Source organism: Oncorhynchus mykiss, chromosome 9 (assembly GCF_013265735.2).
Source record: "Oncorhynchus mykiss isolate Arlee chromosome 9, USDA_OmykA_1.1, whole genome shotgun sequence".
Lineage (NCBI taxonomy): Eukaryota > Metazoa > Chordata > Actinopteri > Salmoniformes > Salmonidae > Oncorhynchus > Oncorhynchus mykiss.
In genome coordinates, this window is record NC_048573.1 from 46617606 (window position 1) to 46637881 (window position 20276).

At 41.9% G+C, this 20276-nt stretch overlaps 1 protein-coding gene across 1 annotated transcript in view; it reads left to right on the forward strand.

The window, feature by feature from the left end:
* LOC110532224 (balbiani ring protein 3) overlaps nt 1–13063 on the forward strand; it is a 28855-nt gene extending 15792 nt beyond the window's left edge. Inside the window, exons 15-19 of the mRNA XM_036986948.1 lie at nt 862–1005; nt 1676–1822; nt 10422–10565; nt 11279–11415; nt 12690–13063. Of these exons, the coding sequence (XP_036842843.1) occupies nt 862–1005; nt 1676–1822; nt 10422–10565; nt 11279–11415; nt 12690–12692 (575 nt within the window). The 3' untranslated portion in view covers nt 12693–13063. The remainder of the gene's footprint in view (nt 1–861; nt 1006–1675; nt 1823–10421; nt 10566–11278; nt 11416–12689) is intronic.
* The last annotated feature ends 7213 nt before the right edge of the window (nt 13064–20276 follow it).

Genomic DNA, 20276 nt, shown 5'->3' on the forward strand with positions numbered 1-20276 from the left:
AAGACCAGTTAAGCTCATATTTAATTTAGAGGGATCAACACAATGTTTAGTTCAGAGCTTCTGTAATACACATGATTTCCATTGTTCTTCTTGTGACATTCAAGGTGTGGGTTGATGGTCACTAGACTTGATGATCAATGTTATGGATTGTTCTCATATCTGTTTATAGTGATTGACGCCAGACTGGAGGTCCCAGTAGAAGGACCGAGGGCACACTGATTATTCACTGTTGTATTGTATTGATGACATGGTGGAACACTGTGTGATTCTGTAGCAGCTGACAATGTCACCGCTTTCTGTTTTGACTTCCTACAAATGCAAATGCCTATTTATCGCAACCATCTCCTCACAAATATGACAGATCTTCAGAAAATGGTTCGGTCCAATTGTTTCCTATTCCTCCTGCTCTCTCACAGTGCCAATCCCCCCGAAGGCAGGACAGTGCCCGCTGCTTCTGAATGTCGTGCCGTCACACAAGGGATGTGTCCGCGATGAGGACTGTCCTAAAGATGACAAATGCTGCGTCTTTCACTCTGACGCCTTGTGTGTCCCACCTGACTTCAGTAAGAACCTGACTGGTTTACTAACAGTGTTCAGAAGGCTGCCATGCGTTTTCATGGGTGTTATGGGGGAAACATTGATGATGGGGGACAAATGTCTCCAAAACTAATTTGACACAAAAATATTAGGGGTATACTCTGCAATCTTTTCACAAATACAAATTCCTCTTTACCGTAACCATCTCCACACAAATATGACTGATTTCCAGAAAATGGTTCAGTCCAATTTTGTCTGTGTTCATGTCTCTTTGTGGTAAGTCGGGTTCCCTGACATGTCTGCTCAAATTGTGTTGTCCCAAAGCAAAGCCTGGAGTGTGCCCTCGTAGACGATGGGGCTGGGGAGTAGGGACGTGTGCAGAGTTATGTTCCAATGACAGTGACTGCCCCAATGATGAAAAATGCTGCCACAATGGATGTGGGCATGACTGCATTGCACCGTACACAGGTAGGATATGGTCCCAGAGTGACAGATACACCCATCTATTGCATTCATTATTGCTGCATTACTCTGGAAACAAGAAAGCTGGAGATTGTAATGTACATTTCATACACATAGATCAATATATTTCACATACACTCTCTTTAGAGCTGAGACACTCAATTAAGAAGATTTCTGAGAGCCATGTAGGTATTTAGAGTTTTATATATAAATATATATATATATATATACACCATAAACCTTTTGTAATGGGGACATATAAGACCAGTAAAGCTCATATTTAATTTAGAGGGATCAACACAATGTTTAGTTCAGAGCTTCTGTAATACACATGATTTCCATTGTTCTTCTTGTGACATTCAAGGTGTGGGTTGATGGTCACTAGACTTGATGATACATTTTATGGATTGTTCTCATATCTGTTGACAGAGATTGACGCCAGACTGGAGGTCCCAGTAGAAGGACCGAGGGCAAACTGATTATTCACTGTTGTATTGTATTGATGACATTGTGGAACACTGTGTGATTCTGAAGCAGCTGACAATGTCACCGCTTTCTGTTTTGACTTCCTACAAATGCAAATGCCTATTTATCGTAACCATCTCCTCACAAATATGACAGATCTTCAGAAAATGGTTCGGTCCAACTGTTTCCAATTCCTCCTGCTCTCTCACAGTGCCGATCCCCCCGAAGGCAGGTCAGTGCCCGCTGCTTCTGAATGTCGTGCCGTCACACAAGGGATGTGTCCGCGATGAGGACTGTCCTAAAGATGACAAATGCTGCGTCTTTCACTCTGACGCCTTGTGTGTCCCACCTGACTTCAGTAAGAACCTGACTGGTTTACTAACAGTGTTCAGAAGGCTGCCATTTGTTTTCATGGGTGTTATGGGAGAAACATTGATGATGGGGGACAAATGTCTCCAAAACTAATTAGACACAAAAATATTAGGGGTATACTCTGCAATCTTTTCACAAATACGAATCCCTCTTTACCGTACCGATCTCCACACAAATATGACTGATTTCCAGAAAATGGTTCAGTCCAATTTTGTCCGTGTTCATGTCTCTTTGTGGTAAGTCGGGTTCCCTGACATGTCTGCTCAAATTGTGTTGTCCCAAAGCAAAGCCTGGAGTGTGCCCTCGTAGACGATGGGGCGTGGGGATGTGTGCGGAGTTATGCTCCAATGACAGTGACTGCCCCAATAATGAAAAATGCTGCCACAATGGATGTGGGCATGACTGCATTGCACCGACACAGGTAGGAATGGTTCCAGAGTGACAGATACACCCATCCACTGCATTCATTATTGCTGTATTACTCAAGCTGAGGCTTGTAACGTACATTTCATACACATAGATATTTTTGAGTTGCACCCCCTTTTGCCCTATGAAAAGCCTCAATTCATCAGGGCATGGGGTCTACAAGGTGTTTAAAGCGTTCCATAGGGATGCTGGCCCATGTTGACTCCAATGCTTCTCACAGTTGTGTCATGTTGGCTGGATGTCCTTTGGTTGGTGGACCGTTGGCGGCAGGGTAGCCTAGTGGTTAGAGCGTCGGACTAGTAACCGAAAGGTTGCAAGAGCAAATCCCTGAGCTGACAAGGTAAAAATCTGTCGTTAAGAACAAGGCAGTTAACCCACTGTTCCTAGGCCGTCATTGAAAATAAGATTTTTTTCTTAACTGACTTGCCTAGATAAATAAAAGTAAAATATTTCAGGGAAAAGGATTTTGGGAATATCAGGCTGAGACATCAGAGGAGTAGCAACATACGTTTCTTACGATACAGCAATTCACAGAACTTTAAGCTGACAATTTGTCAAGGAACACCAACAAAATTCCAACTCATTGTAATAGTAAGACCTCAATGGAAAGAATCAGTGTACGGATGATTTCCAGTGTTCTACTTGTGACACTCAAGGTGTGGATTGATGGTCACTAGACTTGATGCTGAATGTTATGGATTGTTCTCATATCTGTTGATAGAGGTTCACGCCGGACTTGAGTTACAAGGGCCGAGGACACACTGATTATTCACTGTTATGTTGTATTGATGACATTCTGTGAACACTGTGTGATTCTGTAGCAGCTGACAGCCTGTTTGTTTTGACTTCCTACAAGCCTCTAGAGCTGGTGTTTACAGAACGTTTGTTGCTGTCTGATTAGAATGTAAAGGGCATGTCTCCAAGATGCCAGTCAGACATTTTCTATGCTTCTGTGCTGGAAGTGTCTCCCTGTTGCAGCTTGTAATAAACTGGATATAATTTTTTTCTAAATAAAAAATAATTAATATTAACCAATCCACCTCTTTGGAGGACACAAATATTTTGGAGTTTTACAGCTTTTCTGCTGTATATTCATGTATATACATTTTACATGTACATTTTACATGGATATGGGCAGTGTATCAAATCAAAATCGGCAGTGTATCAAATACTTGTTCTCCCCACTGTACATGCACATACATTGTACATATACATTTTACATGTATCGATTTATTATGGATAGATTTGATTGACTTTACCTGCGACTGCTTTTCTCGATTGTTATCTTGGAAATTCCTATTACACTTATGTTTCTACTGTATAACTGACAACTTTTAATTTGTTACCATAGTGAAACCCGGTCGCTGTGTCCTGCCCAACGGGACCTACATGTGTGCCGAGTACTGTTACAAAGATGGCCAGTGTCCCGGGGAACAGATGTGTTTCCGGATATGTTGATTCTATGCCTGCAGTGAGCCATTGAAGCTTTATTGGAAGTTCTTATTAGTTATAAGAAATAAGTAGAACATACAAATCATTACATGTACAATTATGTCTATGAAAACGGATGATTTTATGCAATAATAAATATGAAAAATGATCATAGCTTTTATGGAAACTGGACAATTTTCATGGGCAGTATGTGAATTGAAAAACGGCAGTATGTGAATTGACAAACTCATGTGGACTGCTGAATTTGAATAAAACAAGATTTTGAACACCTGTGCTTGGTTTTTTAGCGGGTTATTTGAGACTTGTGTGGTGCTCATGTGAATATCCTTCATTTTCCGGCTTCAGACCAATGCCTGTTCTCAGTTTAATCATAGTGTTTTGTTTTTAATTTCCATGGTTTTTACACCGGAAGGTGATCGTGCAACCTTATTATAGAACATTATAATTAAGTAAAAATGCACAAGGAGGTATGCAGGTGTCGTTCTGTCCCTGAACAGGCAGTTAACCCACTGTTCCTAGGCCGTCATTGAAAATAAGAATTTGTTCTTAACTGACTTGCCTAGTTAAATAAAGGTAAAAAAATATATGTAAAAAAATACGGCCAATATACCAGTGTACAGATTCCTGAACCTGACTCCAAAAACAAGCCACCGACTGTTCTTAGCACGTGCCTTGACATACAGGCCTTAGCCGTGGTATATTGGCCATATACCACAAACCCCCGAGGTTCCTTATTGCTATTATAAACTGATTACCAACGTAATTGAAGCTGTAAAAATAAATGTTTTGTCATACCCGTGGTATACAGCCTGATATTCCACGGCTGTCAGCCAATCAGCATTTGGGGCACGAACCACCCACTTTATAATACAGTTTAACACATGCTCACCTTGTGAATCTTCACGATGTTGTACGTTTTATTTATTGATAAGATCCATGCTCATAATCATACTGATCATTGCTCACAGAAAATTGGCGAGAGCAAGGAAACAAAGACTGAAGCAAATATTTGCTATGTGATTACACAATGCAGCTGGCTAAATAGACGACTACACGAGCCGGAAATATGGCCGAGCTGTTCCCAGTTGAAGGGTTCTGAAATATTCTCTCTCGCCGAGTCGAGTTGTGTTCGTGAATATCGTCATCCATCTCGGTGGAAACAACTTGGACACACAAAGGGGACAGCCCTGGTGCGTCAGATGCGAGATGATTTGGAGGTAGTCCTCATGTCCCCTGGGACAATGGTGAGATACTCTGACATCAAACAGTGGAAGATTTGCATGTTCCTCCGTGGCAGGCGCATGCCCACAATCCACCACTTTGCATTAAATCACTGTGTCCCTGGGCAGTACCATAGGGCAGGGTTTCCCAAACTCGGTCCTGGGGCTCCTCCTGGGTTCACGTTTTGGTTTTTGCTCTAGCACTACACAGCTGATGAAAATAATCAAAGCTTGATGATGAGTTGGTTATTTGAATCAGCTGTGTAGTGCTAGGGCAAAACCCCCAAATGTGCGCCCAGTGGCACCCATGTTAACAACCATTCCTGAACCTGACTCCAAAAACAAGCCACAGATGGACAGTACCAAAATAGATACTCTATTGATTCTGTTCAATGCCCCATATACTGAGCATTCTTTTTGTAGCGGGAATCTTATATAATAGCTTAAATTGAAAAGAAATGATTGATGCTTCAGTTGTTACTTTGTATATTACTTCAATAAATCTGATGCCATGGTGTTGGGATATCGAAAATCTGTTCCCAACTATCTTGAATTTTATGCGGTAGAGTTGTCAACCCTCTTGACCATAAGTGAAACTGATACATGTTACGATTTATATTGGTCATTTTAAGCCATTTGCGATTAATTCATTCCTTTCTGTTTTAAGTAATTGCCTATTCCATTTTTGTGGCAGAGCTGCGATGAACTGGTTATCATTTTGTATTGAGCATACATTTCCTTACACCGTGATTAGGACTGTGAGGTCACTTTTGCAAGGGTTGGAGACTCCCAATTGCTAACATGTATAGAGAGTAATAGTAATGATGTCTCTTTGTAGGGACTAACTCCGCCATGGATCTTTGAACAAAGCCTATTGGAAAAGTTTTTGTAGGGTTTTTGGATAAACGCTGAAAATACGTTTTGTGGTGAAGACAGGTTTTGGAGATCTTATACGTTTTATTCTATGAGATAATCTTCATCAGCTAATGTCACTTTTTGCGAATTTTGAAGCATTTATGTAATTAAGAAAAGCATTTGTGGACTAAAAACATTATGTTACTCAACATAGAGTTTGTCTGAAGTTACACATCACCGTATCGCAACAGCGTGACCGTTTCGGAATATTGTATGCTTATTGTTTAGAAAGTATTTAGTATTTATTATGTATAAATAGCCCACACTTTAGATGAGGCCACGCAAAAAGACTTAACTGATGATTAGTAAAGTCGTTTATAAAGACCTATATTACATATCTTATGTAATGGTCTTATGAATATTAGTGTAACGATGTGCGCTGAGAGTTGGGAAGCAAGTTCAGGGAGTGAGTGATTTAATCAATCAACGAAACATAATAGAAAACAAGAAACACAAACAACGCACAGACCAAACTGAAACAGAAACAATGACGCCTGGGGAAGGAACCGAAGCGAGTGACAAATATAGGGCAGGTAATCAGGGAGGTGATGGAGTCCAGGTGAGTGTCACAACGCAGTGATGACCGTAACGATGGTGACAGGGCTGCGCCATAACGAGCAGCCTGGTGACCTAGAAGCCGGAGAGGGAGCACACGTGACAGTTCCCCCTCCTTGACGTGCGACTCCAGACTCAGGGCGCAGACCAAGATGACGATCCCGGGGATCAGGAGCAGACCGGTCACCTCTGCTAAGGAGCCGGAACCCGTCGACCTAGAGCGCCAGAGATCTTATAATAAATCCCGCTGTGCCCTCTGACGACCCATCAAACAGGCAAAGTGCCAACACAGGCCTAATATTAAATCGTACTACACCGGCTCCGACGTTCGTCAAATGTGGCAGGTCCTGCAAACTATTACAGACTACAAAGGGAAGCAGAGCCGCGAGCTGCCCAGTGACACGAGCCTACCAGACGAGCTAAATAACTTCTATGCTCGCTTCGAGGCAAGTAACACTGAAACATGCACGAGAGCATCAGCTGTTCCGGACAACTGTGTGATCACGCTTTCCGCAGCCGATGTGAGTAAGACCTTCAAACAGGTCAACATTCACAAGGCCGCAGGGCCAGACAGACTACCAGGACGTGTTCTCAGAGCATGCGCTGACCAACTGGCAAGTGTCTTCACTGACCTTTTCAACCTCTCCCTGTCTGAGTCTGTAATTCCAACATGTTTCAAGCAGACCACCATAGTCCCTGTGCCCAAGAAAAACTAAGATAGCCTGCCTAAATGACTACCGACCCGTAGTACTCATGTCTGCAGCACTCACCACACCAAAAGATCCACAGACTATGCAACCTCTATTGCACTCCACACTGCCCTGTCACACCTGGACAAAAGGAACACCTATGTGAGAATGCTATTCATTGACTACAGCTCAGTGTTCAACACCATAGTGCCCTCAAAGCTCATCACTAAGATAAGGACCCTTGGACTAAACACCTCCCTCTGTAACTGAATCCTGGATTTCATGATAGGCCACCCCCAGGTGGTAAGGGTAGGGGTGCGTGCTCAGCCCCTTCCTGTACTCCCTGTTCACTCATGACTGCACGACCAGGCACTATTCCAACACCATCATTAAGTTTGCTGATGACACAACAGTGGTAGACCTGATCACTGACAACGATGAGACAGCCTATGGTGAGGAGGTCAGAGACCTGACCATGTGGTGCAAGGACAACAACTCCAACTCAACGTGACCAAGACAAAGGAGATGATTGTGGACTGCAGTAAAAAGGAGGACCGAGCACGCCCCATTCTCATTGATAGGGCTGTAGTGGAGCAGGATTCAAGATCCTTGGCGTCCACATCACCAACAAACTAACATGGTCCAAGCACACCAAGACAGTTGTGAAGAGGGCACGACAAAACCTATTCCCCCTCAGTAGACTGAAAAGATTTGGCATGGGTCCTCAGATCCTCAAAAGATTTTACAGCTGCACCATCGAGAGCATCCTGACGGGTTGGTTCACTGCCTTGTATGGCAACTGCTTGGCCTCTGCCTGCAAGGCACTACAGAGGGTAGTGCTTACGGCCCAGAACATCACCGGGGACAATCTTCCTGCCACCCAGGACCTCTATACCAGGCGGTGTCAGAGGAAGGCCCTAAAAATGGTCAAAGACTCCAGCCACCCTAGTCATAGACTGTTCTCTCTGCTACTGCACGGCAAGCAGTACCGGAGCACCAAGTCTAGGTCCAAGAGGCTCCTAAATATCTTCTACCCCAAGCCATAAGACTCCTGAACGGCGAATCAAATGGCTAATCACTTTGTCAACCACAACATGGACTGACTGTACAAAATATTATGAACATAGACTGATCTAGACTGACCAGGTGAAGCTGCGATCCCTTATTAATTTCACCTGTTAAAACCACTTCAATCAGTGTAGATGAAGGGTAGGAGACAGGTTAACAGTCAGTCATATAGAATGTGATGTGTATAGTCCTACAACGTTATTGTGAGAGAATAATGTAAGAAAATCCAATGTTGAGAATTGATTTAGTCCGCCAAATAGTTGTCCGCTCTAAGCTACAAGATATCAGTGTAATAAAATGATAAAAGCGTATAGGTCTGCCCATCAACAACAAGACAGATGAGAGAGAAAATATTTGATAGAAATTAAAAAAGTTATTTTGGGACATGTATAGGCCTATTTCTTAAGATGAAAGCCCAACAGTTGCCCAAAAATCAACCCATCAACAGTGTTATAGCTCTCCACATACTGTACTTTGAAACATTTCGTTATGAATCATTATACATTGTGGATTTTCACCTGCAGTTTAACAGAAATGCATTCAGTCATTGAACTACAAACTCAGTTGAAGACACACTATTGACGTTTAGTTGTGAATTGTTTACATCAAATTTTGACTTAATTTCTGGACAATATTACTGTCCATTTGGGGGACCACTTTTGGATCAAGAACACCCCCAGAGGCACAAGTTCCATATATCCTCTTTAATTATTCTCATTACATGTGACCTAAGCAAGTGTTCGGATCCGAACTCGGAATGTAAATTGATGGGCATAGGGACCCTGCAGATGCATTGTTCCTTGTGCATTCATCTTTTCTATGGTCTCTCATTGATGTGTATAAACCCTGGATTGCTGATGCTTTGTAATGGCCAATGAGAGGCTTTGAAGCCACAGGCCGCCACATTGGCACATCCCAGAAAGAGCAGTCCTCCATAGGAATGAATGGAATTCTACAATATTTCAATAAAATGTTTCAAGGACACAATTTCATGTATTTAAGTATTTATTTGTTGTGGTGGGGGCAGTAACATTAACACTCTCAAAATATAAAATGTACATGTTCAGTTCAATTAATATAATTTGCATGTATGCATTAAGGTGTCTGTAATAGAATATATTTGTCAAAAAACAAATGTAGACATTAATAAATGCATTTCTATAGCTTTTTTTTTTTACAATGAAGGAGGAGTACCAAAATGGCTGTGCGGTGGCTTCAAAGCAGCGCCCCCCTCTTAGTCATCTAAGGTTAATACATATTATGGTCTCCTCCTCTTCTATTAAATTGATTTGGACTGCATTTGCTCTAACAGTCTTGAAGTCAGCATGGACATGAATTTGTCAGCGCGTTGTGCTTTGGTTCTTTTTCTGTTGGCATTTGTAGATTTGAAAATAGTCTCTGCTGCAGAAACGGGAGGCACATCTACAGGTGAGTTGTTCTAATTAGTCTACTTTGCATTATTTGTCATGAAACAAACTGTGACAATTTGATGATTTATTTTAAGAAGTCTGCTACACTTGACTTAGGTGTTATAGTCTACCTAATTGGTTATAAACAATAGCCTATAATTGTGCATAGCCCCTTTGCAACCTATTTTGTTGCAACCTTACAAAGAAATACAAGCCAGCCATTATGACTTTGAAACAATCCAGGCTACCCTTGTCCATTTTACACATACACTGTCAAATAAATTCTAGTTGTTTCAACTAATTATTATGAAGTAAGTGGTTCCAAAGCCTTTTTCAGTTTATTCAACTTCTAGATAAAAGTGTTACCTGAACTTAACATTTTTAGTTGGCCCAAACTTAGCTCCAACTTGAGAAAACGTATGCAAAAATTCAGTCAACATATGTGTTTGTCAATTTGTCTCATATGTTCATTTAACTAGAAATGATTATTTCTGCATCTTAATAGCACTGTTTGTGTGTCTGTGTGTAACTAGCTGCACAGCCCATTTTAGTTAACATACAATGTTTTCAACCTACTTATTTGAACCAATAGATTGTGAGTGTTCAGAAGGCTGTCATGCGTTTTCATGGGTGTTATGGGGGAAACATTGATGATGGGGGACAAATGTCTCCAAAACTATTAATTAGACACAAAATTACTTGGAGTATGGCCTACAAACTTACCGTAACCATCTACACACAAATATGACTGATTTCCAGAAAATGGTTCAGTCCAATTTTGTCCGTGTTCATGTCTCTTTGTGGTAAGTCGGGTTCCCTGACATGTCTGCTCAAATTGTGTTGTCCCAAAGCAAAGCCTGGAGTGTGCCCTCGTAGACGATGGGGCTGGGGCGTAGGGACGTGTGCTGAGTTATGTTCCAATGACAGTGACTGCCCCAATGATGAAAAATGCTGCCACAATGGATGTGGGCATGACTGCATTGCACCGTACACAGGTAGGATATGGTCCCAGAGTGACAGATACACCCATCTATTGCATTCATTATTGCTGCATTACTCTGGAAACAAGAAAGCTGGAGATTGTAATGTACATTTCATACACATAGATCAATATATTTCACATACACTCTCTTTAGAGCTGAGACACTCAATTAAGAAGATTTCTGAGAGCCATGTAGGTATTTAGAGTTTTATATATAAATATATATATATATATACACCATAAACATTTTGTAATGGGGACATTTAAGACCAGTAAAGCTCATATTTAATTTAGAGGGATCAACACAATGTTTAGTTCAGAGCTTCTGTAATACACATGGTTTCCATTGTTCTTCTTGTGACATTCAAGGTGTGGGTTGATGGTCACTAGACTTGATGATAAATGTTATGGATTGTTCTCATATCTGTTGATAGTGATTGACGCCAGACTGGAGGTCCCAGTAGAAGGACCGAGGACACACTGATTATTCACTGTTGTATTGTATTGATGACATTGTGGAACACTGTGTGATTCTGTAGCAGCTGACAATGTCACCGCTTTCTGTTTTGACTTCCTACAAATACAAATTCCTTTTTATCGTAACCATCTCCACACAAATATGACTGATTTCCAGAAAATGGTTCAGTCCAATTTTGTCCGTGTTCATGTCTCTTTGTGGTAAGTCGGGTTCCCTGACATGTCTGCTCAAATTGTGTTGTCCCAAAGCAAAGCCTGGAGTGTGCCCTCGTAGACGATGGGGCGTGGGGATGTGTGCGGAGTTATGCTCCAATGACAGTGACTGCCCCAATAATGAAAAATGCTGCCACAATGGATGTGGGCATGACTGCATTGCACCGACACAGGTAGGAATGGTTCCAGAGTGACAGATACACCCATCCACTGCATTCATTATTGCTGCATTACTCTGGAAACAAGAAAGCTGAGTCTTGTAATGTACATTTCATACACATAGATATTTTTGAATTGCACCCCTTTTTGCCCTAAGAAAAGCCTCAATTCATCAGGGCATGGGGTCTACAAGGTGTTTAAAGCGTTCCATAGGGATGCTGGCCCATGTTGACTCCAATGCTTCTCACAGTTGTGTCATGTTGGCTGGATGTCCTTTGGTTGGTGGACCGTTGGCGGCAGGGTAGCCTAGTGGTTAGAGCGTCGGACTAGTAACCGAAAGGTTGCAAGAGCAAATCCCTGAGCTGACAAGGTAAAAATCTGTCGTTAAGAACAAGGCAGTTAACCCACTGTTCCTAGGCCGTCATTGAAAATAAGATTTTTTTTCTTAACTGACTTGCCTAGATAAATGAAAGTAAAATATTTCAGGGAAAAGACCTCAATGGAAAGAATCAGTGTACGGATGATTTCCAGTGTTCTACTTGTGACACTCAAGGTGTGGATTGATGGTCACTAGACTTGATGCTGAATGTTATGGATTGTTCTCATATCTGTTGATAGAGATTAACGCCGGACTTGAGGTACAAGGGCCGAGGACACACTGATTATTCACTGTTATGTTGTATTGATGACATTCTGTGAACACTGTGTGATTCTGTAGCAGCTGACAGCCTGTTTGTTTTGACTTCCTACAAGCCTCTAGAGCTGGTGTTTACAGAACATTTGTTGCTGTCTGATTAGAATGTAAAGGGCATGTCTCCAAGATGCCAGTTAGACATTTTCTATGCTTCTGTGCTGGAAGTGTCTCCCTGTTGCAGCTTGTAATAAACTGGATATAATTTTTTTCTAAATAAAAAATAATTAATATTAACCAATCCACCTCTTTGGAGGACACAAATATTTTGGAGTTTTACAGCTTTTCTGCTGTATATTCATGTATATACATTTTACATGTACATTTTATATGGATATTCATGTATATACATTTTACATGTACATTTTACATGGATATCGGCAGTGTATCAAATCAAAATCGGCAGTGTATCAAATACTTGTTCTCCCCTCTGTACATGCACATACATTGTACATATACATTTTACATGTATCGATTTATTATGGATAGATTTGATTGACTTTACCTGCGACTGCTTTTCTCGATTGTTATCTTGGAAATTCCTATTACACTTATGTTTCTACTGTATAACTGACAACTTTTAATTTGTTACCATAGTGAAACCCGGTCGCTGTGTCCTGCCCAACGGGACCTACATGTGTGCCGAGTACTGTTACAAAGATGGCCAGTGCCCCGGGGAACAGATGTGTTTCCAGATATGTTGATTCTATGCCTGCAGTGAGCCATTGAAGCTTTATTGGAAGTTCTTATTAGTTATAAGAAATAAGTACAACATACAAATCATTACATGTACAATTATGTCTATGAAAACGGATGATTTCATGCAATAATAAATATGAAAAATGATCATAGCTTTTATGGAAACTGGACAATTTTCATGGGCAGTATGTGAATTGACAAACGGCAGTATGTGAATTGACAAACTCATGTGGACTGCTGAATTTGAATAAAACAAGATTTTGAACACCTGTGCTTGGTTTTTAGGGGGTTATTTGATACTTGTGTGGTGCTCATGTGAATATCCTTCATTTTCCGGCTTCAGACCAATGTCTGTTCTCAGTTTAAACATAGTGTTTTGTTTTTAATTTCCATGGTTTTTACACCAGAAGGTGATAGTGCAACCTTATTATAGAACATTATAATTAAGCAAAAATGCACAAGGAGGTGTGGTATATGGCCAATATACCATGCTAAGGACTGTTCTTAGCACGTGCCTTGACATACAGCCCTTAGCTGTGGTATATTGGCCATTACCACAAACCCCCGAGGTTCCTTATTGCTATTATAAACTGATTACCAAAGTAATTGAAGCTGTAAAAATAAATGTTTTGTCATACCCATGGTATATGGCCTGATATTCCACGGCTGTCAGCCAATCAGCATTCGGGGCACGAACCACCCACTTTATAATATAGTTTAACACATGCTTTCGTTGTGAATCTTCACGATGTTGTACGTTTTATTTATTGATAAGATCCATGCTCATAATCATACTGATCATTGCTCATAGAAAATTGGCGAGAGCAAGGAAACAAAGACTGAAGGAAATATTTGCGATGTGATTACACAATGCAGCTGGCTAGATAGACGACTACACGAGACGGAAATATGGCCGAGCTGTTCCCAGTTGAAGGGTTCTGAAATATTATCTCTCGCCGAGTCGAGTTGTGACCGTGAATATCGTCATCCATCTCGGTGGAAACAACTTGGACACACAAAGGGGACAGCCCTGGTGCGTCAGATGCGAGATGATTTGGAGGTAGTCCGCATGTCCCCTGGGGCAATGGTGAGCTACTCTGACATCAAACAGTGGAAGATTTGCATGTTCCTCCGTGGGAGGCGCATGCCCACAATCCACCACTTTGCATTAAATCACTGTGTCCCTGGGCAGTACCATAGGGCAGGGTTTCCCAAACTCGGTCCTGGGGCTCCTCCTGGGTTCACGTTTTGGTTTTTGCTCTAGCTCTACACAGCTGATGAAAATAATCAAAGCTTGATGATGAGTTGGTTATTTGAATCAGCTGTGTAGTGCTAGGGCAAAACCCCCAAATGCGCACCCAGTGGTACCCATGTTAACAACCATTCCTGAACCTGACTCCAAAAACAAGCCACCGACGGACAGTACCAAAATAGATACTCTATTGATTTTGTTCAATGCCCCATATACTGAGCATTCTTTTTGTAGCGGGAATTTTATATAATAGCTTAAATTGAAAAGAAAGGATTGATGCTTCAATTGTTACTTTGTATATTACAGTAGGGAGAACAAGTATTTGATACACTGCCGATTTTGCAGGTTTTCCTACTTACAAAGCATGTAGAGGTCTATAATTTTTTATCATAGGTACACTTCAACTGTGAGAGGGGGAATCTAAAACAAAAATCTAGAAAATCACATTGTATGATTTTTAAGTAAGTAATTTGCTTTTTATTGAATGAATCCCAATTCAAGCCATCACTCTGGTTGTAATTTTGATGGTGTCCACAAGATGGCAGCAGTGTATGTGCAAAGTTTCAGACAGATAACTTGAAGAATGAGCGAACTACGTGACATTTAGTGTGAAGTCACTCAGGTACATTTTGGCAAATCGTGAAGGAGACATTGGCATTCATATTAAAAAAAATTCTGCAAGAATATCGTCAAATCTGTATACTTGGCCTTTGATTTATCTTTTACAGTATTAGTAGCAGTATTATAAGTTCAACATTTGACAAAGGACCATTTTTCATATCTTCATAACTCTGAATATTCTAATTATTTCTGCCCAAAATGAAAAGGCATGCTGTTGCAAAAGGTTAGCGCCTATATTTTGCGACCGAGACAGGGATACTCCCGTAAAGCCCAGCTCATTGTGAAGCTGATTGAGAGAATGCCAAGAGTGTGCAAAGCTGTCATCAAGACAAAAGGTGACTACTTTGATGAATCTAAAATATATTTTGATTTATTCAACACTTTTTGGTTACTACATGATTCCATATGTGGTATTTCATAGCTCATCAGCTAAAGTCACTTTTTGTGAATTTTGAAGCATTTAATTTAATGTAATACATTTAATGTAATTACACAGCATAGCGTTTGTCTGAAGTTACACATCACAGTATCTCAACAGCGTGACCGTTTTGGAATATTGTGTGCTTATTGTTTAGAAAAGTATTTAGTATTTATTAGGTATAAATAGGCCACACTTTGGATGAGGCCATGCAAAAAGACTTAACTAATGATTAGTAAAGTAGTTTATAAAGATATATTCTTATGTAATGGCCTCATGAATATTATGAAATACTTTACAAGTTGTTTTTGAATGTGTGAATGTGTGAATAACTAGGTAACTAACATTGACAAATGTGGGAGTAATGATTGAGTAAATGATTCATCAAATATTAACCAAGCCATTATAAATGCTTTATTACGTGGTTATTATAAAGTGCTACCGAATACGGTATTTCATTCTTCATGCATTACGTTCTGTTTCAGACTCATGTGGGAATAATTTCCGTTTTGGGCCAATCTCCATGTCATGCTGGCAAGGTGATGAGCTATGGACTGGAAAAATGGGCCGTGCTATGAATTGGTTCCTGGCTGATCTCAGAAGTGTTGGTGGCCCTTGACAAATTGTCAGCTTAATGTTCTGTGAATATCACTGTATAATAGTGTGTATGTTGCTAGCGCTACCCCTCTGAGGTCTCAGTCCGATATTCCCAAATTCCCAAATTCCCCTCCTCGGACATATGCATTTTATCATTATATGAACCACAACATGTTATATATTTTATCATTAGGCAATAGGCTATCTCCTCTTTAGCTAACCTAAGTTGTCTCAGTCAGCCATATAGAATGTGATGAGTATAGTCCTACAGCGTAATTTGGAGGGAAATTGAAATATAGTAATTACTTTGTTTATGGAGGTGTACATTATAAAAGTGATAATGTAAGAAAATCCAATGATAAGCATTTATCTTGTCCGGCAAATAGTTGTCTAATCTAAGTCACCAGATGTCAGTGTAGTCAAAGAAAGAACGCTTATTCATCTGCCCAACATAACCATGACAGCTGAGTAAATGTGTAGGCCTAAAGACCATCCTAAAGGTGAATTATACGTTTTTAACAACAACAAAAATCTTCTACAATATACAGGCAACGGAATCAAACCATTTCCCAAAATCAAACAATCAACAGTGTGCTATCTCTTTACATGGCGCCGGAGGGGAGGGCTGTCTTCTTATTGGCTCTTAACCAACCATTTTGATATTTTTCTATTTTGTTTGTTTTTTCACGTTGTTCGTAACTTGTTCTGTACATAATGTTGCTGCTACCGTCTCTTATGACCGAAAAGAGCTTCTGGACATCAGAACTGCAATTTCTCACCTCAAACTAGACAAAGAGTTCTTCTTCAATGAGTCGGACAGGAGGGATATGCTACCATAGACACCCGACCAGGCCCAGATCCCTGTGATTCGTTGGAAAAGGAAACTGAGATTTAGTGGAAAAGATCAGGGTGCCTTGCGAGGATCAGGTGACGAGTGGCTAATCTGCCCTTGTCTTCCGTCCTGCTAGCTAATGTTCAATCGCTGGAAAATAAATGGGACGAGCTGAAAGCACGTATGGCCTACTGACGGGATATTAAAAACTGTAATATCTTATGTTTCACCGAGTCGTGGCTGAACGATGACATTAAGAACATACAGCTGGCGGGTAACACACTCCATCGGCAGCACAAAACAGCAGCCTCTGGTAAGACACGGGGCGGGGGCATATGCATATATATGTGAAAAACAGCTGATGCACGATATCTAAGGAAGTCTCGAGGCTTTGCTCGCCTGGGGTAGAGTATCTCATGAAAAGCTGTAGACCACACTATCTTCCAAGAGAGTTTTCATCTGTATTTTTGTAGCTGTCTACATACCACCACAGACTGATGCTGGCTGTATAGAGCTGTATACCGCCATAAGCAAACAGGAAATCGCTCATCCAGAGGCGACGCTCCAAGTGGCAGGGGACTTAAAAGCAGGGAAACTACACCAGCTCCAACGCTCATCGGATGTGGCAGGGCTTGCACTTACCTCAATGCACTTATTGATAAAACCAGTGATTGATGTATGTGGCCTAGTGGTTAGAGCGTTGGACTCGTAACCGTTGCAAGATCAAATCCACGAGCTGACAAGCTAAAAATCTGTTGTTCTGCCCCTGAACAAAACAGTTAACCCACTGTTCCTAGTCTGTCATTAAAAATAAGGATTTGTTCTTAACTGACTTGCCTAGTTAAATAAAGTCAAAATAAATGTGCAAGGGCTTGCAAACTTTTACAGACTACAAAGGGAATCACAGCCAAGAGTTGCCCAGTGACAAGAGCCTACCAGATGAGCTAAAGAACTTCTGTGCTTGCTTCGAGGCAAGAAACACTGAAATATACATTAGAGCATCAGCTGTTCCGGACAACTGTGTGATCACGCTCTCCGCAGCCGATGTGAGTAAGACCTTCAAACAGGTCAACATTCACAAGGCCGCAGGGCCAGACGTATCACCAGTACGTGTACTCGAAGCATGCGCTGACCAAGTGTCTTCACTGACATTTTCAACCTCTTCCTGTCTGAGTCTGTAATACTAACATGTTTCAAGCCGACCACCATAGTCCCTGTGCCCAAGAACACTAAGGTAACCTGCCTAAATGACTACTGACCAATAGTACTCATGTCTGTAGCCATGAAATGCTTTGAAAGACTGGCCATGGCTCACATCAACACCATTATCCCAGAAACCCTAGACCCACTCAATTAGCATAAAGCACCAACAGATCCACATATGATGCATCGCTATTGCACTCCACCCTGCCCTGTCACACCTGGACAAAAGGAACACCTATGTGAGAATGCTATTCATTGACTACAGCTCAGTGTTCAACACCATTGTGCCCTCAAAGCTCATCACTAAGCTAAGGACCCTGGGACTAAACACCTCCCTCTGCAACTGGATCCTGGACTTCCTGACAGGCCACCCCCAGGTGGTGAGGGTAGATGACAACACATCCGCCACGCTGATCCTCAACACAGGGGCCCCTCAGGGGTGGGTGATCAGCCCCCCCCCCCTGTACTCCCTGTTCACTCATGACTGCACGGCCAGGCACGACTCCAACACCATCATTAAGTTTGCAGATGACACAACAGTGGTAGGCCTGATCACCGACAACGATGAGACAGCCTATAGGGAGAAGATCAGAGACCTGACCGTGTGGTGCAAGGACAACAACCTCACCCTCAACATGAACAAGACAAAGGAGATGATTGTGGACTACAGGAAAAGGAGGACCGAGCACGCCCCCATTCTCATTCACGGGGCTGTAGTGGAGGAGGTTGAGAGCTTCAAGTTCCTTGGCGTCACCAACAAACTAACATGGTCCAAGCACACCAAGACAGTCATGAAGAGGGTACAACAAAACGTATTCTCCCTCAGGAGACTGACAAGTTTTGGCATGGGTCCTCAGATCCTCAAAAGGTTTTACAGCTGCACCATCGAGAGCCTCCTGACGGGTTGCATCACTGCCTGGTATGGCAACCGCTCGGCCTCCGACCGCAAGGCACTACAGAGGGTAGTGCTTACGGCCCAGTACATCACCGAGGCCAAGCTTCCTGCCAACCAGGACCTCTATACCAGGCGGTGTTAGAGGAAGGACCTAAAAATGGTCAAAGACTCCAGCCACCCTAGTCATAAACTGTTCTCTCTGCTACTGTTCTCTCTGCTACAGTGTTGACCCCCCCACGGCAAGCGGTACTGGAGCACCAAGTCTAGGTCCAAATGTATTTATATAGCCCTTCTTACATCAGCTGATATCTCAAAGTTCTGTACAGATACCCAGCCTTAAACCCCAAACAGCAAGCAATGCAGGTGGAGAAGCACGAGGGCTAGGAAAAACTCCCTAGAAAGGCCCAAACCTAGGAAGAAACCTAGAGAGGAACCAGGCTATGAAGGGTGGCCAGTCCTCTTCTGGCTAAACAGCTTCTACCCCCAACCCATAAAACTCCTGAACATCTAATCAAATGGTTACCCACATTATTTGCATTTCCCCCACCCTCTTTATGCTGCTGCTACTCTCTGTTATTATCTATGCACAGTTTAATAACTCTACCTACATGTACAGTACATATTACCTCAATTGCCTAGACACTGGTGCCCTCGCAAATTGACTCTGTACCGGTACCCCCTGTATATAGCCCCGATACTGTTATTTACTGCTGCTCATTAATTATTTGTTATTCTTATCTCTTACCTTTTGTTTTGGGGGGGGGGGGGGGGGTTCTTTAAACTGCATTGTTGGTTAAGGGCTTGTAAGTAAGCATTTCACTGTAAGGTCTACACTCTGCTGCTTCAGAGTCTTTAAATATTTTTGTCAAATGTTACTATGGAATACTGAAGTATAATTACAACCATTTCAAACGTGTCAAAGGCTTTTATTGACAATGACATGAAGTTGATGCAACGAGTGTTGCAGTGTTGCAGTGTTGACCCTTCTTTTTCAAGACCTCTGCAATCTGCCCTGACATGCTGTCAATTAACTTCTGGGCCACATCCTGACTGATGGCAGCCCATTCTTGCATAAACAATTCTTGGAGTTTGTCAGAATTTGTGGGGTTTTGTTTGTCCACCCGCCTCTTGAGGATTGACCACCACCAAGTGACCACCACCAAGTTCTCAATGGGATTAAGGTCTGGGGAGTTTCCTGGCCATGGACCCAAAATATTAATGTTTTGTTCCCCAAGCCACTTAGTTATCACTTTTGCCTTATGGCAAGGTGTGCTTTACTGTTGGCATGACACAGGACTGATGGTAGCGCTCACCTTGTCTTCTCCGGACAAGCTTTTGTCCGGATGCCTCAAACAATCGGAAAGGGGATTCATCAGAGTAAATAACTTTACCCCAGTCCTCAGCAGTCCAATCCCTGTACCTTTTGCATAATATCAGTCTGTCCCTGATGTTTTTCTTGGAGAGAAGTGGCTTCTTTGCTGCCCTTCTTGACACCAGGCCATCCTCCAAAAGTCTTCGCCTCACTGTGCGTGCAGATGCACTCACACCTGCCTGCTGCCATTCTTGAGCAAGCTCTGTACTGGTGGTGCCCCGATCCCGCAGCTGAATCAACTTTAGGAGACGGTCCTGGCACTTGCTGGACTTTCTTGGGTGCCCTAATGCCTTCT